This window comes from Phalacrocorax carbo, chromosome 1 (assembly GCF_963921805.1).
Source record: "Phalacrocorax carbo chromosome 1, bPhaCar2.1, whole genome shotgun sequence".
Classification (NCBI taxonomy): domain Eukaryota; kingdom Metazoa; phylum Chordata; class Aves; order Suliformes; family Phalacrocoracidae; genus Phalacrocorax; species Phalacrocorax carbo.
In genome coordinates, this window is record NC_087513.1 from 2072973 (window position 1) to 2095079 (window position 22107).

Genomic DNA, 22107 nt, shown 5'->3' on the forward strand with positions numbered 1-22107 from the left:
GCAGAGAAATCAGCTCTTCAAGAGGAACGTGTCTGTGGGGACCTTCTGGTGAGGATCCCACACCCAGAACAGTGTCTGAAGCCTGCAAAGGGAACCTCCCTACCTCTCAGGCACACCGACCGGGAGGAGGTGAACAGAAACAGGGCCAGGAGGCTGACAGGCTCCTTAGGGTCGAATCCTATGAAAGAAGGCAACAGGTTTTGTTTAGACCGAGGGCACCCACCCTCCCTCTCTAAAACAGAGCGGGATGTATAAGCACAGATACTGGTTTCTACATAGCCATGACTTACCATCATCTCGTGCCAAGGCAGAGGACGTGAGGAGGATAAGGACTCCTTGATCTTGTAAATATTTGATGATTGCCTATAACACACACACATAAAGTCAGAGCAACCACTCCCTTTTCTCCTTAGCACACTTTATGTCACTTATCATGACTGTCAACAAGCCCTAAGTGCCAGCAAATGTGTGCCAACACCGCCAGCTCATCTGCTGCCGAGGATAATGCTGTTCGGTCCCTGCCACTTGGGTCAACTGGGACCTGTAACCAAAAGTGTTCCGCTTATGTTGTTATACAGCTCAAATTCCTCCCATCTGTTCCTTAAAAAATAAGTATGCTTAGCCAAACTATCTGTAATTAAAGAACAAGGTTAATAATTTTAGTCCCTTCAGTTCAAAAGCTCCTGGGCATCTCAGCCGGTGATTGCTTTCTGCAGCCCAAGGAGGCAGTTTTTCCAGCAGGGAAAGCAAAGCTGGACACCAGCATCTGACAAAACACGACCAACCGTTCCAGCCACAAGCCTGACTGAGGTTTGGGCCATGCAGCTTATTAGCAGCATCGGTATCAATGAATACGTGAAAAAAAAAAAAAAATTCGCTGAGTCTAAGAGGCTCCTGAGACTGTCTCGGAGCTGGATGACTGCACGTCTAAAAAGATCATAGAATCACAGAATCGTTAAGGTTGGAAAAGACCCTTAAGATCATCGAGTCCAACCGCTAACCTATCACTGCCAAGCCCCCCACTAAACCATATCCTCAAGCACCACGCCTGCCCTTCTTTTAAATACCTCCAGGGATGAAGACTCCATCACCTCCCTGGGCAGCCTGTTCCAATGCCTGACAACCCTTTGGGTGAGGAATTTTTTCCTAATATCCAACCTAAACTTCCCCTGGCGCAGCTTGAGGCCATTTCCTCTCATCCTAGCACTTAGAGGCTTTTCTTGTGTTTGGGTGTTGGCTGATACTTCAGCGGAGAGCTTGGCTTGGACCACCTTTCCCTCTGTGGAGGCATCCATTTGGATCTCTTTCTTCCATGCAGACATATCTTTCCAAGAAACTTACAGGAACTGAATAACCCTAGGGCTTCTAATGCTCTGTGAAACTTTGCTGATCCCATTCAGTATGTTCAGATGTAACAGAGGAATTGGACTAATGCCCACAGCCTCATTTCCTCAGGATAACTGAACGACTTTGGAAATGCTGAACAACTGCAGTGTAATATTCACTATTCAGAACAGTAGCTCCTTGCTTTGGTTGCCTCAAGTCAGCAGAGCAGAAGGGATAAGAGCCAGCATCTCTGCTGCAGAAATCCAGCTCAGAGAAACAGCTGTGATTTCTCACCAACAGGATGATTTTCAGGCAGGTGAGGAAGTAAGTCAAGCCACAAAGCAGCAGCCATCTGACACAGAGCTGAGAGACATCACTCAGCTGCACTCAGAGTAGTGCAGCTGCCTTCAGGCAACCCCACCTAGCCCCAGCCACCCTTTCATTTTCGCTTGGGCCCTGAGCAAGGTGAGTGCCTGGCTCATGCACCACTGAAAGGGAAAGGAGACGGAGAGCGTTTTTCATTCATACTTATGGGAACTGCCACCAAAGTGGATTCACCCCTGGGCAGCATGCTAAGGGGAGGGTGGAAGCACACCCAAATTGGGCTATGACTGTTTCCGCATTAACATAGGGGTGATATTTTAATCTAATTTGACAGATATATGACGGTAGGGAAGCTCTAGGGAAACAGTACTCCTGCTGGCTTTCAATACCACATTGCTCACAGCCAGAACTCAACTATCTCATCTTCCCTGACTCCTTCAGAAAGCCCAGATCTGCTGGGCTTGGCAGGATGTATGTTACAACCCTCAGTGGCTGCAGACATGGTGTAATGCACCGGAACAAACGGTTGTCATGGATCCCAGTAAGAAAGGCACTTGGACTCTGAAAAGTATTGATTAAAATACCTTTTACTGGTGAGAACAGGAGAAGAAAAAAGGGATCGCATAGATAAGCTTATGTCCCTTCAGATGCTGGGAACCTCAAGATGAGCTGCAGCACGGACAGATCTGTGCCCCAACCGGAGGGCCAAAAGACGCTGCGTGCTTCAGGATTACCCGCACGTGAAGGGATGTTAAGATTGTCTTTGCTATCCCCTTTTTTTCTTCTCATGTTGTTACCAAAGATAATTTAATCAATACTTTAGGGAGTCGGAAGTGTGTTTCTCACAGGGATCCACAGCAAACACTTGCTCCGGTACGTTGCATGGGGGAAGCTGCACGTCAGTGGGCAGCACATCAGCAGCGCCGCACAGCGATAGCACATCCAGGCAGTTCATGGACTGCTGCCAACTTATTGTGAGGGGAGGATGTGCCCAGCCAGCAGTGAGTTTGGTGAGTTTGTGGCCACGAATTTGCAATCCTGAATCTACAGGAAGCATCAGATGTAAGAGAGCAACCAGCAGCAGCAAAGCCAGACCCAACCCAATCACAAATCCCGGTGGAGATGCAGGTGCTGGGCTCCACAGGGGTGAGGTTTAACCCTTGGAGTCACAAGGGGATGTGACAATCACACTGGGAACAAGAAGACCCTGGTGTGCTGGAAAGAAGCCTTATCAGACAATAGGGAAGCAAGGGAAATTCCCCATTATAAAAAGGATAAATCTCAACATCTGCAGAGCTCCCGAAAGCCCGTGACCTTTTGGCAGCATAACTGTGAGCATCTAGCTGAGTGGGGGCTATTTTTCAGCCACGAAGGATAAAGGCAGGCACGTGACAGCTTAAGTCTTTTGCTTAGTAATTATCATTTTGGCACTGGGGGACTCTGCTTCTGCTTTCTTAATATATGGGATCCCTTTGGAATCCTTGACCACCACGCTGTTCGCAATGCAAGGTGGAAAATCATTAATAAACACTCATAAACATTAATAAATTCATTAATAAAATAATCTCATCTGGCATAAGCATAGCCAAAGAAGAGGTTTGCCTTGTACAATGCCTTCTGCTCAGCTGGGTATGCTCACCCTAGAAATCAGTTCCCAGCTCATAGTGGATAATCTTCAGTTAACAGCTTATCTACAGAAAGCCTAAACCATGTTTGAGAATAACAAAGCAGGAAAATAATACTTAAAGCCAGGAAATTCACTCCATTTTGCATTAGTTCAGAACCTGTGAATAATATTACCGAAAGTTTCGAGAGTTCATTTAAAAGGCCACTTTCCTCCCAGAACAATGCTTTAAAATACTTACCACGTCTTTTTCCTTTAGATTTTCTACTAACTGATCCATTTTATATTTATCCTTTTTTGATATTTCTACTTCATATAGACTGAAGTAAACACCCTTAAAGCAAACTGCAGACAAAAGAGAGAGAATTTGACGTTGAAACAGTGCCTTTTGCATGAACTCTGAACAAACAAGTGCTTCTGTACCAGGAAGATGGGTGTGCAACTGGTACAGAAGCACTGGGTTAAAACAAACAAACAAACAAACAAACAAAAAACTACCCCCGAAAACCCCAAACAACTTATCAAGATTTCCTAAGCTGGTATATGCATTCGTATCGCAGGGAGCTTCCTCTTCAACCCATGGTTAACAAGAGATGTTTCGTATCTTATCTCTGCACCTAATAAAATCAATTTAACCAATGCTGTGTCCTTCAACAGAAACAGGGAGCCTTTCAGAGGGATATAGCTCGTTCTAACATGCCACAATCTCCCCTCCTATGGGGTATTCCTTATTCTGCACTCTGATCCCCAGGGGAGTTTAACAAAGGCAAGATCTCGGTCCCACCTTTACCCCTCCTGATCTTGCTGCAAAACTCTCCTGCTCAAGTATTTCCTGTCTTTCACCAGCCAACTATAAAACTGGCTCCATAGCACCCTCATCAAGCATTGCTGTGGCCTCCCCCACATCTCCTGCCTCCTCCCCTGCCCTGGCACTATCCGGTGCCCATCTGTACTGCAAGCTGAATGCTAACCTCCAAAACAGGCTAGCCGTCACCCAGCCTGGTCTGTGCCCTGACCCAGCTCAGCAGAGCTGATACACAGATGGGAGGCAACACTGCAGCAGTCCACACTTATTTTGGTGCAAAATGACATGGAAACGCACCTGGAGCTTCTGCAAATCATATCCAGAGCTCTCCATGTGCAACCTACAGCATCTGTGTCCATAACTGTGTGGCCGCTGCAATGCACAGCCACTCACAGGAGTGCTCAACACCCCGGGGCTGAGAGCTGCCAGGCTTGTCAAAACTCCAACCCAAAATATCAATCCTAGAATCACAGAATGCCCTGAGTTGGGAGGGACCCACAAGGATCATCGAGTCCAACTCCTGTCCATGCACAGGACACCCCAAATTCACACCAGGGCTCTGAGGGCCTTGGCCAAGTGCTTCTGGAATATCGCCAGGCTGGTGCCATGATACCTCCCTGGGGAGCCTGTGCGAGGGCTCCACCACCCTCTGGGGGAAGAACCTTCTCCTAATGCCCAGCCTAACCCTCCCCTGGCACATCTCCCTGCCATTCCCTCGGGGCCTGGCATTGGTCACCAGAGAGAAGAGACCAGCCCTGCCCCTCCTCCTCCCCTTGGGAGGGAGCTGCAGAGCGCCATGAGGCTGCCCTCGGCCTCCTCTGCTCCAGCTGAACAAACCCAGGGACTTCAGCCGCTCCTTGTACCGTTTCCCCTCTAAACCCTTCCCCAGCTCCGTGGCCCTTCTCTGGACACTCTCCAGCAGCTTTATACCCTTCATGTCCTGTGGCACCCAACGCTGCCCACAGCACTCGAGGTGAGGCCGCCCCAGCGCGGGGCAGAGCGGGACAATCCCCTCCCTCAACCAGGTGCAATGCAGTATCAGCAGTATGATCCCCAAAGTGTAATTAGACTCAGGTCAGACACACTGACCAGGGCAGAGAGTGGTTGACGATAGGCAAGTCACGTCTCTTAGCACCACAGTAGAGCCCTTCTCTCCCTTCCTGAAATCCATGCTTGTATTTGCTGATTGCTGAGCATTCCCTGCCTCTCCCCAAGGTTTCTGGAGTCCTCTTCCCTCTCACGCTGCCACTCACTGTCAGTCTCCTTGCAGTGACAAGTAGGTTACCCATGACCCAAAGCTGCTGCAGGCAGCCACATCTTTTGGCTTTGGCTGGCAGCTATGTCCATCCACCCAGATGCAGGAGACACTGGGTCAGACCCCAGGAGGCGGAGTGTTCCTCACCTGGTGGGGAGATCATGTAAGAAGGGGAAAGTTCGTCTCCCTGCATTTGCTCTCAGTTGCACCATGTTTGGCACCTTGCAGAATGGGAGCCCAGGTCTCCAAACAGGGTCTCTCCCACCCTATCCTGTCCCAGGAATGGGCTGATTAAAGGGCTGATTTGGGAAGAGGATTGTATCATACCAGGAGGCCACATGAAGTGCAGACAGGAACAGATCCCTGTGCTGCCTTGGCATTTTCCCTCGCTTATCTGCAATCAGCCACCGTTCAAGACAGGACCCAGCACTATGTGGACCTGAGCTCTGACCCTCTGTGGCAATTCCTTTGGCACAGCACTAGCATATGCCATCATGCCATCGGATTTTGCACTCACCTTCATTCTCAGTGTAATTTTTTTTCCCAAATGCAGCTTCTGGTAGCTTTTTCTTCAAGTCGGACAAACCCATGACATGGTTAATGTCCAGGTTGGGAGGCCTGTGGGGATAAAGCAGCAGACGGTGAGATCACAAGCATAAAAGGCTCTCAGGATTAAGCACAGCAAAGAGCCCTGGTTGCCCTGGCACTGTGAAACCAGAGAGACCAGTCCAGAGACTTCTCTGGAGAAGGCTGGAGACTGTGCAGCTTGCTTAGCACTTTGCTGATTTGAGGATCCTGTTTGTAAACACCTCCAAATACTGACATTGGTTGCTGTGTTACTGGCTGTTTAAATTACTGCCTGCTGGTTGGCTTCTGACTGCTGAGGATTTTAAATGTCTCTCTTTTTTTTTTTTTTTTTTAATGCTTTTTGACAAGTTACCTCAATCCTTTATTGATCGGTAAACACAACTGGCTGATCACACATGCACCATCAGGAAGCCCACTTCTCACAAGAAAAGTCCTGAGCAGGAATAATTAATTTGGAATAAACATCCCAAATCAGCTAACAAAAAGAGATAACAACAAAATACAGCCGTTTCTGGCTGCAGTTCAGGGCCTGATCTCGTATCCTCACCCAGCTGTTGCTGTAACACTGCACCGCTGGCTGCTCAACACCACTTTCCTGACACTGATGACTGCCCCGACAGTGCAAGTGCTAAGTGGGTACAGTGCAAGAAGATGTTGATCAGCGAAGGAATGGGGCAGAAGAGACAAAATTGGCTTTTAGTGGTACACAGACGCCCAAAGGTGTAATGCTTCACACTCCACAAATTGCACAGAAAGAAAAGAAAGGGGGAACTTACAGCTGGGCTGGAATCGTGGAGCTGTACGGGGTCCTCAGGGCGATGTTGCACAAAAGCTGGCCCCGGATGGAGAGCTGCCCCCTCCATGGACAGTACAACGCTACAGGGGAAAGGGAGAACGGCTCAGAGAAAGCAGCAGAGGAGAGGAGGGCAAACAGAGAACGGTACATTTATAAAACAAAAACAACCACCAGATGCTCCTACCTTTGTGGTTAAGCTCAGGTCTAGAGAAAAAGGGAGAAAAAGAGGAACATTTAGCAATGGGAAAAAGAAAACAGCCCACAAAAGCAACCAGGTATTTTGGAACGACAAGAAGTTGCTTACAGGCTCTCTATAGCTAAGACGGACATTTCCTTCGGCTCCCTGTACTGGCAGGCGATGACTATGTACGGGCAGATCTGCCTGGGCCGCTCTGCAGTGCTGCCATCGGACACTTCGTACATGTAATACTGGGGTGAGAAGGGAAACACTGATGAAAAAAGCCACATTGAGGAACGAGTGAGGCACCTGGGCCAGCGCTGTGCTCCCCTGCGGCCCGCGAGCGAGCTGTCTGCACAGCCCTGTTGCAAACCTATACCTGGCTCTGCTCGAAGGCCTGGCAGTGGCTGGTCTTTGACGTTATGCTGTTTCTGCTCACAGCGACGTGGCAGTCATAGCCAGGAGATGGGCAGGTATAGCTCGTTGTGTAATTCTCAGATACCACCTTGACTTTCCCCTGTGCCGGAAAATTTACCATAAAAAAAAAAAATTACACAAAATTGTTTGCAGAAACTTATTTTAAAAGACTCCTGAATCCTCCTTTTCCCCCAAGACAGCGTTGCTGGCAGCCCCACATTCCACACTGCGCGGGGGCTCTGTTCATTTGCATCCTTCTGAACAGGAGGGCCTGACTTGGCCGAGCTCATCACAGCAGACAAACCTGCGCTGCTCAGGAGAGCCAACAGAAGCAGTGTGTTTTCCGTGCCAGCTACAGAGAGCAGGAGCCTATGGGGAGGGGAGAAAGGTTCCACACACCAGTCCCACATTGGAAGGGGACTGGGCTGTGATCTCAGCCGCCTTAAGGTTACCCCCTCAAATCCCCCAAATGCATGAGAATCCAGGGAAAAGGGAGACACTATGGGGAATTTCGGATCTCCACGGTCGAATTTGGAAAAACCGCTGCATCCTCTGCTGCCCTGCAGGCCACCAGGCCCAGTCTGATTTCTTGCTTTCTAGTCTGACACATCCCATAATAAAAATCCCAATGAGTCTCAGAGCTGATTTTACACCCCACCCCACCGCAGTTATGGGCGTCAATATCTCCTTAAAAACTGCTTGCACTTCTGAAAACCATTCCACCTAAAAAGAAAGACTTGCGTTTTACCTTAATTAGCTTACAAATGACAATATAGCCTGATTTTCCATGATACCAGGGTCTCGGATGAAGACAGTCTGCATACTTGGAAATATAAACTCCTGTGAAAACAAAGCAATGCAAGATATCGTCAATCGTCTGTTGAGTAAAGCTGATTGCCAAAAAAAAAAACCCTGTAAAAAAGACCCTCCTTGTGGGAACAGGAGTCTCCGCAGAGCCAGTGCTGCAAACCAGAGTAGCACTTGCTGCTATAAAAAGGGTGAAACTCCTTCTGACTCTTCCATTTTTTGACTGCTGGTATGGAACAGCATTATATCTTTCAGGGTCAGCTCTAAAAAAGGAGTTAAGCTGGGTTTCTCCTGGGAGAAGTAGCCCAGCTAACATCAGTTCTGCCCACCCAACATGAAAACAGACCGACTGAGGGCTTGTCTCTTACATGAAGACCTGCGAAGGGCTTCCAGGTCAGCCTGCAAGCGGGGCAGGTACTTTGCTCAATTTGGAGTCACACAAAGGCAACGTGGATATTTACACATGGGGAACACACACTGCAAAGGCATGAAAGCAGGCCCATGGCATGGCATAGACCCTCCCAGGCCCCTTCCTTGGCTCCTTATGGCCCTTCAGTGTTCCAGATGCCAACGTGAACCTTCCACCCTGTGACAATCCGGGGAGTGCAGCACAGACTGGGATCCACCTGGCTGGAGAGCAGCTCTGTGGAAGGGGACCTGGGGGTCCTGGTGGGCAGGAAGCTCAACATGAGCGAACAGTGGCTGCTGCGGCCAAGAAGGCCAATGGGATGCTGGGTTGCATCAAAAAGGGCATCGCCAGCAGAGATAAAGAAGTCATTATCCCACTCTACTCAGCGCTTGTCAGGCCACACCTGGAGCGCTGTGTGCAGTTCTGGTCCCCGCTGTACAAAAAGGATGTGGACGGGCTGGAAGGGGTCCAGAGAAGGGCCACCAGGATGATCAAAGGACTGGGAAGCTGCAGTACGAGGATAGGCTGGGACAGCTGGGTTTGTTCAGCCTTGAGAAAAGGAGGCTCAGAGGGGATCTCATCCCCATGTACCAGTACTTAAGGGGGAGCTACAAAGAAGATGGAGACTCCCTTTTTACACGGAGTCCCATGGAGAGGACAAGAGGGATGGACACAAGTTGCTCTTGGGGAGATTCCGATTGGACGCCAGAGGGAAATTTTTCACAGTGAGGACAGTCACCATTGGAATAATCTCCCCAGGGAAGGGGTTGGCTCGGCCACGTTGGACACCTTCAAGAGTCATCTGGACAGGGTGCTGGGCCGTCTTGTCTAGACTGTGCTCTTCCTAGAAAGGTTGGACTAGATGATCCCTAAGGTCCCTTCCGACCTGGGATTCTGTGACAAGGCCTATTCTGACATGGCTTATTCTCATCCCCTCTCCATGCTCAGGGCATAAGATATGTAGATTTATTGGGGTCTTCACTCTTCACTCCTGCTTTATATTTGTAGACAAGATGGGTGAAGAAGTACATGGTGGGGGGAAACAGGGACTGGGCAGGTGAAGGGCTAAAAAGAGACACACCGTAATATTAATCTCAGTCCATCAGGAGTAAGATATACACCCAGAAAAATAACCAGTTCTTGCTTGTTTTTGCATTTGCTGCCATTGACTGTTCAATAATTAGGTGTCTTGGCCTGCAAAGACTTGCAGGATGAGCACTGGAAGATGTTCTGCTTCTGGCAAAAGGATTTCTCTGAGTAACATGTCCGGCACTGCACGTCTTGAGGCCCCAGACCTTTGGGCAAGGAACAAGCAGAGCACGAAAAGGGCTTCGACACGTCACAGTCTGCTCTGGTTATTAACAAGACTGGCAAAAGTTCAGCAATGGACTCTGAAGAGCAAACCAGTAGGGAAAGCTGCCAAAAAGCCACTTTGGTGACAAAGTTGTTATTAATGAGGGGAAAAAAAAAAAACTGAAATGGAGAGGTGAAGAGACGATAACATTCCCTGGGGAAGATCCCACCCTCACCTGGTTTAGCTGGTTAAGGGACAGAAGGAAAACACTGCTGCTTGCTTGATCCAAACAAATGCAGTTTCCCATGTAAGAAACACAGGAGTTTCCGCAGATCTTTGTGGTAAATAACAAGGCAGTATCAGGAGTTTGTCTGGGCTTTTGCTTTTGTTTTTAAAGGAGTTGATACCCCCAGAACAGTAGGTCTCTTGGTCCTCTGAATGGAAATCTTACCTTTTGCTGGGTCACCAAGTGTGGAAATAGAACTGCTGTTCACACGGAGGCCTGTCTGACACACCTCTTTTGCCTTCAAAAGAAGAGACAGCCTCTTTTACCATCTATTTTCAAAGATACGGGGCACAGCTACTGAAATCTGTAGCATGACAGTTGGCAAAACACTTGCAACAGGCAAACAAGTGCTGCAAGTCAATTACAGATTGTTACAGTCCCGAAACACCCACAGCATAAAGAAAACTAAACACAATGTCCACAGGAAGAACTAACAGGAAGAATATCTGTTGTTTCAGATACTAAATGCTCGTATTTATCATCGTTGTTACAAAAAACCCTGTGGAAGGAAAAGCTTAGAAAAATCTGGAAAAAATCCAGCATCTCCAGAAAGCACTGCAAGCGCAAGGCTGGACTTTGAGCTTTCTTTACCTGCATGGGCAATTTGTGGAAAAATAAATGCAATGGGGCTGGCAGGAAGGCAAAGGACTTCTGCTACTCTGTGCTCACTCCTCCATAGGCACAATTACTGCCTTGGGAGCATCTCACCAGCTTTGATTTAACCCACGTCCAAAGCAGGTTCATCAAAGTCTGTGAAGACCAAATGTATATTGAAAAGAGAGTGACAATAGGAGCAGTTGGAACTCACTGCGGTGAGAAATAAAAGCAAACCAGTCAAACTACTCAGTCCTTTTGTAAGCAACACGAGGCACTGATCTCACTTCTCTGATATGATTAGATCACTAACTTCTGACTCCTAAAAGGCGAGTGTCTAGCTTAGACTAGCCAGCTAGACCTCTCCTCGGAACAACGGAGAGAGAGGCACCTCTGGAGCGTGATTTAGCCTGAGGATTTTTGATGCCTGCATTAAAAAAGGTCCAACTGTCCTCTGCAGAGCTCCCTCTTTCCTAGGGTCTGTACAAGGAGCTCAGTCACTTGGCACAGACTATGCTAAGCTTCAGACAGCTAAAATGAAGTGGGACAATTCCTGCTCCCAACCCAAGACTGAAAGTGGTTTATTTTGCTATAGCTCAATCCAAACTGAACAGAACTAAACTGCATTCAGGCCACTCTCATCCTGAACAAAACCACCCCTACAGTCATTGAGGATGGCATCACTAAATCACGTTAAACATGAATTCCCACTAGATTTCCTGAGCATCCTTGTGCAGACAAAATCTTCCCACAAAATCAGAAGGATCCTTGTGAAAAATGGGCAGGAATAACTGTCTCCCAATAGCTATGTCAGGCTGTCTCTCCACCTAGATGGTAAAACCAAGGGAACTTGCCCAAAACCACCGGACAAACTCCTTTCTTCTGTCACAAAGGCTCTTTTCTCTTCTAAGCGTACGTGAAAGGTTTCGCCTGCCTGTACTTGACCATAAATTCACTGGGACAAAGGGAGACTCCTTGTTTCTCCCTGCTGAGGGCAAAGGAGGCAGCCAAATCTCAAACATTAATCAACTGGAGAGATGCAAAACAAGGTCCATCACTAAAACCTCCCAGGAGCTGCTTTCAGAACTAGCTCTGGACTATTTATACATTAGTAATTGCACTGGTAACCGGGGTACAGAGAGCCAGGACACTTCAGTCAACAGATCTGCTGGGCTTTGATGGGACAGAGCACATGTGCAGGCACTCAGCATCAAACTTATTAAGCTGAATGAACATTTCAGGTTACCTCTTCTTCATTATCAAACAGGAGAAATGCAAAGGTCTCTTCCAGCTCCTCCTGGCTGTACCCAGCGGCTTCCTTTGCTTGGGCAAAAGCTTGGAGCTGCAGAAGACACAAGAACACTTTGTTCTAGTCCATTCACGCCAGAGCCAAGTGACGTGCGTGCATGGTGTGAGGAGAGCGTGCCCCACGTACCTCCAGTCATGGTCAGTATGGGGCAGCTGGCAGCAGCCACCTGATGCTGGACCAGCTCGTGCGCCCACACATCATTCCCTCCCCGAAGCACACGTACACCCAGTCTCCTACCACAAGGCCCCCAATCCACGCATCTGTCTGTCTGCCTCTGCCTTTGCCCCCAGCAGAACATGTTCAATGCCCTCCAAGGGAGAGCAGGCACACCCAGCCCCGCAGTGTCATGCTGTGCTCATCCCAGGGAAGTCCAGCCTTGTTCCACCCCGCCCCTCTTGCCACACACCGTTGGCTACTGGGGAGCTTGTTTCACCGAGCAGCACGTGGACTGGTGGAGTTTCACATTTAGTAGCTGGCGATGGCTGTCAGAAGACAAATCATCTCAGCCATGAAGATGCCTGCAGAAGGGGAGATGCTTGGAGGCACCTCTCTTTTTCTGTCTCCACTGACCAGGAAAGCCTAGATTATTTGACCAGAGGGAAGGTGCTATCATGCAACTACAGCTCAGAGGGTTTGGCTACAGCCAAATAAGACATTACTCCAATTTCTTTCGTCTGATAATTAAAGCAGAGCACGTTCTCAGTGCAGGCAGGGAGAACATCACGGGAGCAAACAGAGCTGGGTCTGAGTCCATGATGTTTTGGGGCTTTAATAAAAGCGGTTGTAGAAGTTGTGTTTTTAAACGGGGTTAGAAGATAAGAAACCAACAATCTCATCATTGCTTTTGCTTATTTTGGCTCTAGAACTCACTGGCAAATCAATAAATTACTTGATTCCTGCTTTCTCAGTTTTTTATCCAGCTCCACAGTTACTATCCCAGATTTAGGCGGCCAAAATGTCTAAGCTCTATTTAATTCATGACAGCAAGCAGAGTGGTCATCCCCAGTCCCCAGAGGAGACAGCCTGTCTTCCATACCAACGACAGTGGGACTGAAGGGATGAAGGCATTTTAAAAGTGGTTCTGTACACGCTCAGTCAGCTGAAGAAAGGGAAATGGGTTTAAAACTGGTCCCTGCACAGGTGTGAGTGCGCTCAAAAGAAATATCAGGTGGAAATCTGCCTTGCTGCGTATCAGAAGTGCAATAACACTAAAGCTCTCCTGCTAGGTATCAAACCAGCATTTCAACCTGCCCCGAAGGCCTGCTCCAGTAACTGCTGCCTCATGTTTGGCTACATTGGCTGAATGGACCTTTTGTTCCTGATCAGACCGGGAAAGAAGAAGCACAAGAAAGCAAAGGCTCCCTTCACTCCGGAACTGCAAATGGGGCTCTACAAGGCAGGCAGATCAGCCATGTGCTGCCAAGGAAAAACCTGCCAATAAACCAGCATTTACAGATGGCTGCAGCTTCCAAAGAAATGTCACCGTTTCCTGAGCCACCAGCAACCCCTTGCTGCCCCACCAGCCTTACCTCACTTAGGAAAACATCATTTTCCACCAGAATCGCTTGGCTGTACTGAAAACCGTCCTGAGATGTGGAGTACAAGTAGGAGCTCTGCAGCACTGAAACCGCCGTCTGCAAAAGGGAACTCGACTCTTCCGATTCTGGATGAAAACCTGGAGAAAGAAAGCAAAAATGCAGGTGCAAATATTAACTCTGGGCATCCGCAGATGAGTATGGGGCCTCAGCAGAGGCGGGTGGCAGCTGGGCATGACTCACCGCACACGGGCCTCATTTATCACGCCCAGATCTCCACGGAGCAGATCAGCTCCATGGCTCCCACCAGGAGCAGCAGCTCCCCTCCAGCCATGCAACCCCCAAGTCTTTGCTGGCAAATTAAACTGCCCTTCCACAGGAAGAATACAAGCTCCCTGTTTACCAGCGAGCCCTTACAATTTTACCTTTACAACAGAAAAAAAAAAAGTAGTTAGCAACTACTAGAAGTAAAGCCTGGTGCTAAACTAACGTTACGCTCTCTGAGCAGGTCAGTGTTTTCTCTTGAGCTAAAAAGTTACTTGGATTCATTGCACTCCTTTAGGGTGTGAGAGTTGATGTCTGCACACGGGGAAAATATCAGTACATGCTCAGTTCCTCAGGGCTATCTGTTCTACTATAAAGACCTTCAGGTCTTGAGTGAATGTGGTTTTCAGTACCACAAGAGCAAACCTTCCTTCAAAGCCTTAATGGGCAGAGTCTTCTCAAAGGCCAAATTCTCTCGACATCTCTGAAGGAAAACATCCCAGTTAAACACTTCCCAACAGCATCCCACCAAGAAGTCCCAAAGCAGTTGACACAGAACACCAACACAAAGGAAAACCCTGCAGTATTTGTGCTCTTGCAGCTGTTACGAGCCAAATACTAAGTAAAGCAGCCACTTAAACACAGGAAATCCTGGGCTCAGGCTCTGTTGCACTTTAAAAAACCTCTATTACCAGTGGTGATTCATGAGCTACGCGGTTTCAAATCTGAAGTGGAGTCTGCAACATAGACACATTGAAAAGGTTTATTTCTTCTGACCCATAAGCTTTAGAAAATAAAGCTGTCGTCTATAAGGAAAGAAAGGTAGAACCGGTGAACCCCACCCGAAAAGCAGGTTTTTCATGCTGGTCACTCTTTAAGAAAAACCTCACCGAAATTTTTGAGGACAAACAGATAAGTTCTTCTTTTAACCTCTAAAGTAGAAAGGCCCGCGTTCCTCTGGTGATAAGCAAGATACCATCTGTTGACACCCTGCAACCTACTTGGTGTTTTGACTCCTGTATTTAAAGGGTAAATTTTAATCTTTTCTTCTTTTCATCCCCTCAATTAAAAAGAAGAAAAGGCATAATCACTCCCTATATCACAAATCCTGTTATTCCTCTCAAATTACTCCAGGCCAAAAAGGACTTAATACAAGGAAAAGGAAAAATAACAGTTCAAATTGTGGGTATGAAACTCATTTAGCTACACTGTTCCAAGCCAGTTCAGCCAGTCCGCACTACGGGGCTTAACAGGGGAAGGGAGACAGCGCCTGCATTGTCCCAAGCAAAAGAAAATCCGGACAAGGCAAAAAGTGGGGGGAAACAGTACAAAAACAGCTCTAAAAATGGTTCAAGGAAAAGCATATAGAGGGCAGGCGGGAATGGAAAGTGGGAGAACAGAAAGGAAACTCTTTAAATGTAATGCTGCCTCTCTTAAGCTTGCTCTGGGGTCTTTTGTGCCCTCTGGCATTCCCTTTCTAAACCTCCCACTTTCAGCTGATGCCTCTGTAATCATTAGAAGCAGTAAAAAAAGCAGGTGAACACAAAACCTGGCTCTCCAGCGCAGAAGCATGAAAATAAAGAGGTCTTCCAGCTCTCTCTCGGTATTATACTTTTCTCCATTTGAACCTAATGACGATAGGAAGAGATATTAAGTTTGCTCACTTTTTTTCCTCACTTGTCTTTCATTTTGCTCTGTGCCTCTTGCATCCTGTGGAATCACAGAATCCCAGACTGGTGGGGGCTGGCAGGGACCCCTGGAGCTCACCCCGTCCCACCCCTGCTGGAGCAGGCACCCCCAGAGCAGGGGCACAGGGCCGCGTCCAGGCGGGGGGTGAATGTCTCCAGGGAAGGGACCCCACAGCCTCTCTGGGCAGCCTGTGCCCCTGCTCTGGCACCCGCACAGCAAAGGGGTTTGGCCTCATGTTCAGGGGGAACTTCCCGTGTTCCAGCTTGTGCCTGTGGCCCCTTGGCCTGGCGTTGGGCACCACTGAAAAGAGCCCGGCCCCATCCTCCTGACACCCGCCCTTCGGGTATTTATAAGCATTGATGAGATCCCCCCTCAGCCTTCTCTTCTCCAGGCTGAACAAGCCCAGGTCTCTCAGCCTTTCCTCACAAGGGAGGTGCTCCAGCCCCTGATCCCCTTGGCAGCTCTGCGCTGGCCTTGCTCCAGCAGTTCCCTGTCCTTCTTGAACTGGGGGGCCCAGAACTGGCCGCAGCCCTGCAGGTGTGGCCTCACTGGGGCAGAGCAGAGGGGGAGGAGAACCTCCCTCGCCCTGCTGGCCACACGCCTTTTCATGCACCCCAGGACACCGCTGGCCTTCTTGGCCCCAAGGGCCCGGTGCTGGCTCATGCTCTCAAAGAAGCAGTCAGGGAGTTCAGACTCCTCCATGGGTATCAGATCAGGGAATCACACCCCAAGCTCACAGCTCTGCTCAAAGGCTCAGACCGAATAGAACATCCCTTTTCGCTTCTTGCTGGAGCACCACAACACTTGTGTCTGGAGTCATCCTCCAAGGAGAGACATCCCTGTCCTCAGCATCTTCTCCACCAGCCTAAACAAGCCCAGCTCCCTTGACTGCTCCTATGTCCCAAAAGCACGGGACTGCAGTGGGTACTATTTAATTTCACAGCTGCTGCTCCAAACCACTTCACTTTTCAGGGTGTGATATTCTGCTCCTGCTCCTGATAGCATCTTGCAACTCTGCATCATCGACAAGTTTGGGGTCTTGGAGCATGAGAAAGGCCATGTCTAAACGTGTGAGCTTGGGAGCCAGTTGTGTGTTTCTGCACTGAGAGTGTGAGCCACCGAGTTGACAGAGAGAGGTTATGGGGTTAAAAACCCCACCGGGCGCAGAACACATTGAGGGTGCGGGGTGTTAAATCAGCAAAAGCATTGGATTTTCAGTATCTTTTGGGGTAAAAGTTGAAGGCTTTTAAAAGAAAAAAAAAAAGCCTGGAAGTTCTTGGAAATGCAACATAAATAGCAAATTTGCAGGTGATAACTCAAACATTTGTTCCTCCCTGTAAGTTCATCTGCAGTGTAAAATTGAAAGTCCAAAAGGGGGGGGGGGAAAAGTTGCCATAGTAATATATGAATACATGAGATGAAACAATCATAGAGCGTAGCACCGAGCCTGGCAGCTTGCTGTGACCGTCGTCTCCCCTTTCAGATTTAAGAGGCTCCTTCAGATCTGTTCACACCCTAAGGAAGAGCCTGGGCTCACAGAAATACATGCAAAACCCTGACACATCCAGGTTTCGTCTGCAGGAGCAGAAGGCCCTGCACAATCTCTGCGCAGGCTGTGAGGAGGCGAAAGTGAAAGTGCCTAAGCCTGAAGTGAAAGTGTCTATTCCCCCCGGCCCGCTTGGACATGCCACTACCACCACGTGGCATCCTCAGGGAACGGGACTGACTTCTTGCACGGGCAGAGATGCATCGCAGCGCCGATGGCTGGAGAAACCCAGCACACCTCTGCACCAGCACGGCCCACATGTACCCGCCGTGGGCATTATCTGTGCCCTGAAATCCTTGGGGAGGGGATTTGCAGCCAGTCCTGGTGATTTCCTACTGCAAGGGAGAAAAAACAGTCACCTTTGCATCTACTAACATCAGCTGCCAATGCTACAAGAAAGGCTGATCTTTCCCTTGTGCTGTGGCTGTGCAGAAGTCATCCTCCAAGACACCTGCATTCCTTGGAAAGCTGCTAACCTACTCCTTCTTCCTCCTTTTCCAGACTTAGAGCCAGCTCCTTTGACCTTTCCTCCCCAATCGTGCCTGCAAATGTCTCAGCGTGCCCTGTTCTGTCCTCTGCAAAGCACTGGCTAAAGCCAGCCTGGGCGGCCTTGCGCCACCGGCAGACATGCGCAACCCAAACGCCTCCTGGGAGCTGCATGCCTTTGCTCCCCTTTCCAGTTCAGGAGTCCTGCAGGTGCTGGATGCCCATGAGGAGGGCCAGCCAAGGCCAAGAGACACACCCATCCCAAAAACGGGGTCCTCTTTTGGCTCATCTGTTTTCATGTGACCTCTGGATGGCCTCCCCAAGCCAAAGTCAGCCCAGGAGGAAAACCTACAGCTTTTGACCCACTTATGGAGAGAAAGGTTTGCTTTTCTTCCCAGTCTTTTTTAAAAAAAAAAAAACCACTTAAAATTTTAGTAGCACTTGCTGCAGACACTTGAATGCTGTCAAATCTCCAAAAGTCTGCAACCCAGCATGGTCAACGCACACTTGGCACAGCCGCACTGCTCACTGATGGGGCTTTCAACCTGTCCTCAGCACCGCTGCTCCTGCACAGTCCCTTCCCACAGTCCTTCTCCATCTTGCCTCTCGTCAACCGGGATTTCCTCCATTTTCCTGGCTTGGTCCCATTGTTAGTATGAGCTGTAATGGCAGGCATCCCTGATGGTGTCAGTTCTGGCACCACCACATGCCACCGTACTGTCAACAGTTCACATACTGTCAGCTGAAACTCCTTAAGATCATCCTCCCAACTTCTTCTGCTCTGCTGAAGTCCATTTTCTCTCTTCTTTTTATAATCTCCCATCCTGATTTTGCTGTTCTCACTCTTCAGTTTTATTTTCCAGTCATTTCCAGCATGCAGTAATTATTATGACAACTATATGAACTGTCCCTTTTAATTCTCCATTATAAAGCCCACGGTAGTGGTTGCTTGACCAGCAACTTACCTGCAAACTTCTCCTAGCTACAGCCTGCTGACGGAGCAGCCACAAAGGTGACCTGGTAAACATACTGCCAAAGGAGGATGTCTTTTCTTCCAGAAGTCCTGAGACATCCCTGATAAACTCTGCCAAAACCTCCTTGATGGGGAGCAGTTGGCAGGACAAAGAAATTGAGATAATGAACTGACCTTCCAGGAAAACAGAAGTCAGCAACAACTAAGCTGGGAACTGATGTCCTACACCCACTTATGCCTCTACACCAAAAAGGTATAAAAAGTAGCTCAGTACCTACCCAAAATGAGCTTCTCTGCAAGAACTTCCCTGTATGAGATCTCCCAGACAGACCAGACCAGACCCTCGCCAGGGGCGTCTGGCTGACTCTGGATTCAGTGACATGGATCACCTTTGAAGTGAGATTTTCCTCACTGTCTGGCCCTGATCCTGGAAGCGGTTTGGCGAGTGTCACACCAGTGACACCTCACGTAATATACTTATAGCTGCACATAGAGGTAAAGGCTCATTAAGTATATACTTGCTTTGCTAGCTGGAGTTCTGTAATAACTTATAATATACATATATTTGCTTTACTCTTGTAATATACATACACTTGCTTTCTTAGTGGTAACTTTGTAGTGACTTGTAGCATATATTTATATAAATTTTTTTACTAATGGTACTTTTCTAGTGATTTATAATAAAGAAATTCTCAGAAACACAGACTTTCATGTGCTTGTGTATTGCAGAGTCCCCACAGTCACAACCTTTACCCACCTGCGAGTTGGGCCACCCATACAAGTTGTGACCACGACCACTACACCTGTGCAACCCAACTTTTATAATGAGTCTTGGCTCATTACTGCTCCAGCACAGAAGTCACTTTCCTCTTTCAGTTTAAGCCAAAAACTAAGCTAAATTAAGCCAAACAAAGTCAAAACCCACCATTTTCCATAAATGCCTAGGAGCAGGCAGGTGTCATGACTGCAAAGTAACAAGATGTTGACTATGGCAGACGCTTCTGACTGTTGTAAGGTATTTCTAATTAACGACATGATGTAAACTAAGCTTACATTTACTCTCTGGGAGTAATCGGGCAGGCAGACAGGCCACTCACAAGGCTAGCTGATATTAGGTGTATTTGCAAACTGATCACCCGATGCAGACCCCAGAGACGGCTCTGTGCAGCGCAGCAGAGCTATCCCCACCATGCAGCAGGTGTCCTATGCCCATGGGGACCAGTCCAGGGCACGGTTAGCATGGCACTGAAGCAGAAAGTTATTTGTCTTGCCATATTCAAGCCTCCTGGGGGTTCTCTTTTGTCTTAGTGCGGGTTCTTCAAAGACTTTCAGTCTCAAAATACTCTCTCCTACATCAGACAAGTGCCTCGTTCCTGCTGCGCCTGCCATTATCTGCAACTTTTACAGCTTTGCTGCTTCCCCAGCATCATCTTCTTTTGCTTTCTCCCCTTTTTCCTTCTCATTTTTTCCACTCTGAAACACAGACAACTGTTCTAACTTTGGATTTGTCAGGCTGCTAATAAGCAGAGCTGGCTGAGGCTGTGATGGAGTAACAGATCTGATCTAAATCTTGCATCAACAGAGCCAACACAGCTGGGATATTACATACACCAGAGGCAGATATTGGACATGGGATGGGTTACCAGGGCAGGCTTGTGCTCACCGTCAGAGTAAGACCTCTGTCTTAAACTGGACTGATGGAGGCAGCCATTTGCAGAGATGAGGAGCAAGCCTGTTGGCAAATGAAAAGGGAAAAGGCTTCCCACCGGGGATGGGAAAGGCTGTCTGGCAGAGCCAAGAAGGGCTCTAATGCAAGCACCGTTTTCAGAAGGTCTCACTATGGGTTGCTGCAGAAGGGTTCAAAGATTTGTGGGGAAAATACTCCATTACATACAAAGACTCCAGCCCTTCCTCTGGAAGTCCCTGAGCCACAAACCTGTGCAGCTGGCGTGAGTTTTCAGAGAAAGAGCGCTGTACCTTTGTCCCGTTCACGTACTTTTCCCTAAGCAGCTACTCCTGGAGTCAGGATACCAGCCAAGGTGGGTATGTGGTCTCAGCTGGGACACCCCATTAAATCAGCACAAGGTTTTACTCTTACTCCAACACGCATGCAGCCAGGCTGACACCATATGATGGATATGCAGTGCCACGTTAGCGTGACCATGGTAGGAAGCATCTCTTACTCTATACAGTGCTTTCATGGGCAAGACCAGGAACTTATCGAGTCAATTATCCTGCAACCGCCACAGGCCTCCTACAAGTAAATCATCATAACAGATCATTACAAACCACCTCTCTGCAGTGGATGCGTCCTTGTACTCTCAGGAAGAGAGCAGTTGGCTCTCACGGAGGTTCAAGAACTCTCGCAGCTCTAGAGCTGTTTTCCCCCAGAAGAACCGAGCATTCAAATTGCCAGGCAGGTGGGAATTTTCAGGTGTCACAGCTCCCTCACCTTTGCAATTAGCTGAAAAAAGCAAGCAGGCTGATGCAGTTCTGCTCTTCTAAATTAACATCCTTGGCCTTAAATCCAGGAGTTATGTCCCTGTTTGAGGTGAGATGGTATCTTTTGCAGTCTCCTGGTTTGATGCATTAAAAATTCTTCCACAGTGAGACAAGGTGATTGTTGCTAAGCTGGAAAACCAGGTGGCTGGATTGTATTTTAAATCACCTCTGGGATCAGGTAGCCTGGGAATGCAGATATCCAGGCTGCAAGAGCTTTTGTAATGCTTTTTGTCTCAATATCAGAGACTAACAGTATTTATTTAGGACTTTCAGGAGTCAAGTGATGCAGGGAACCCCTGGCACCCTCTCCGGAAAGTTACCTCTCTGCCCAGAGGACAGACAACCTTTACATAGACAGCTCCACCTGAGATCTGCCAACACAGATTTAATCTCACAGCGACATCTGAATGCATCTAGTTGGTTGGGGAGAAAACATTAGTTTCCTCAGGGGTAGGGAAGGTTATGATCCTACACTATGTAAAAAATCCCTGTGTCAGAAGAAATTTCAGCAAATCTGGTTGTTTCAAACTGTCCCCCAAATTCCCCACCCAGAGAAGGCAACAAGACCCCAACAAGGCCATACATGATTACACAGAGAGCAGAGGGCTTGCTTAGTCTAGGGAAGAAAAGCTGGGGAGATCCAACTGCAGCCCAAGACTCCCTGGTGGACAGACACAGAGATGGAGCCTCTCTTCTGGCACCGGCAGATAGAAAAAATAAGGGAAACACCTCAACTTGCACCTGGGGAGGTTCAGACGGAACAAGAGGATGAAATTTTTCCCCTGGAGGGTGATGCCGCCTTAGGACAGGTTGCAGAGAGGTGGAGGTCCGCATCCTTGGCTGGGTAAAGCCACAGTTGCCCCACTCTGATGCTGGTGAAAAATCTACTCAGAGCAGGAGTACTACACCAAAGAAACCTTCCAGGTAACATTTCGTTGATTTTATAACCTCCCTCCTGTTACTTTCAGCTGCTCATGTAGTTGAGGATGTGGTTGTTACAGGTTTTCCCTCACTAATTCACTGCACAGGCAGTTGCTGCTGCCTTTTTGTCTCAGCAGCTGCTCCTCAAAGCCCCATCCTGCCACAGCTCCCCTCTTCTA

General features: G+C 48.4%; 1 protein-coding gene across 3 annotated transcripts in view; it reads right to left on the reverse strand.

Annotated features, from left to right (window-relative positions):
• TASOR2 (transcription activation suppressor family member 2) overlaps positions 1–22107 on the reverse strand; it is a 47888-nt gene that overhangs the window by 22678 nt on the left and 3103 nt on the right. For all 3 annotated transcript variants that reach the window (XM_064442000.1, XM_064442020.1, XM_064442011.1), the window contains exons 2-13: positions 13542–13687; positions 11950–12045; positions 10275–10347; positions 8062–8153; positions 7276–7413; positions 7023–7147; positions 6903–6922; positions 6699–6798; positions 5852–5952; positions 3516–3619; positions 291–363; positions 104–178 (exon numbers count right to left, since the gene is read on the reverse strand). In XM_064442000.1, coding sequence (XP_064298070.1) covers positions 104–178; positions 291–363; positions 3516–3619; positions 5852–5952; positions 6699–6798; positions 6903–6922; positions 7023–7147; positions 7276–7413; positions 8062–8153; positions 10275–10347; positions 11950–12045; positions 13542–13687 — 1143 coding nt within the window. The remainder of the gene's footprint in view (positions 1–103; positions 179–290; positions 364–3515; positions 3620–5851; positions 5953–6698; positions 6799–6902; positions 6923–7022; positions 7148–7275; positions 7414–8061; positions 8154–10274; positions 10348–11949; positions 12046–13541; positions 13688–22107) is intronic.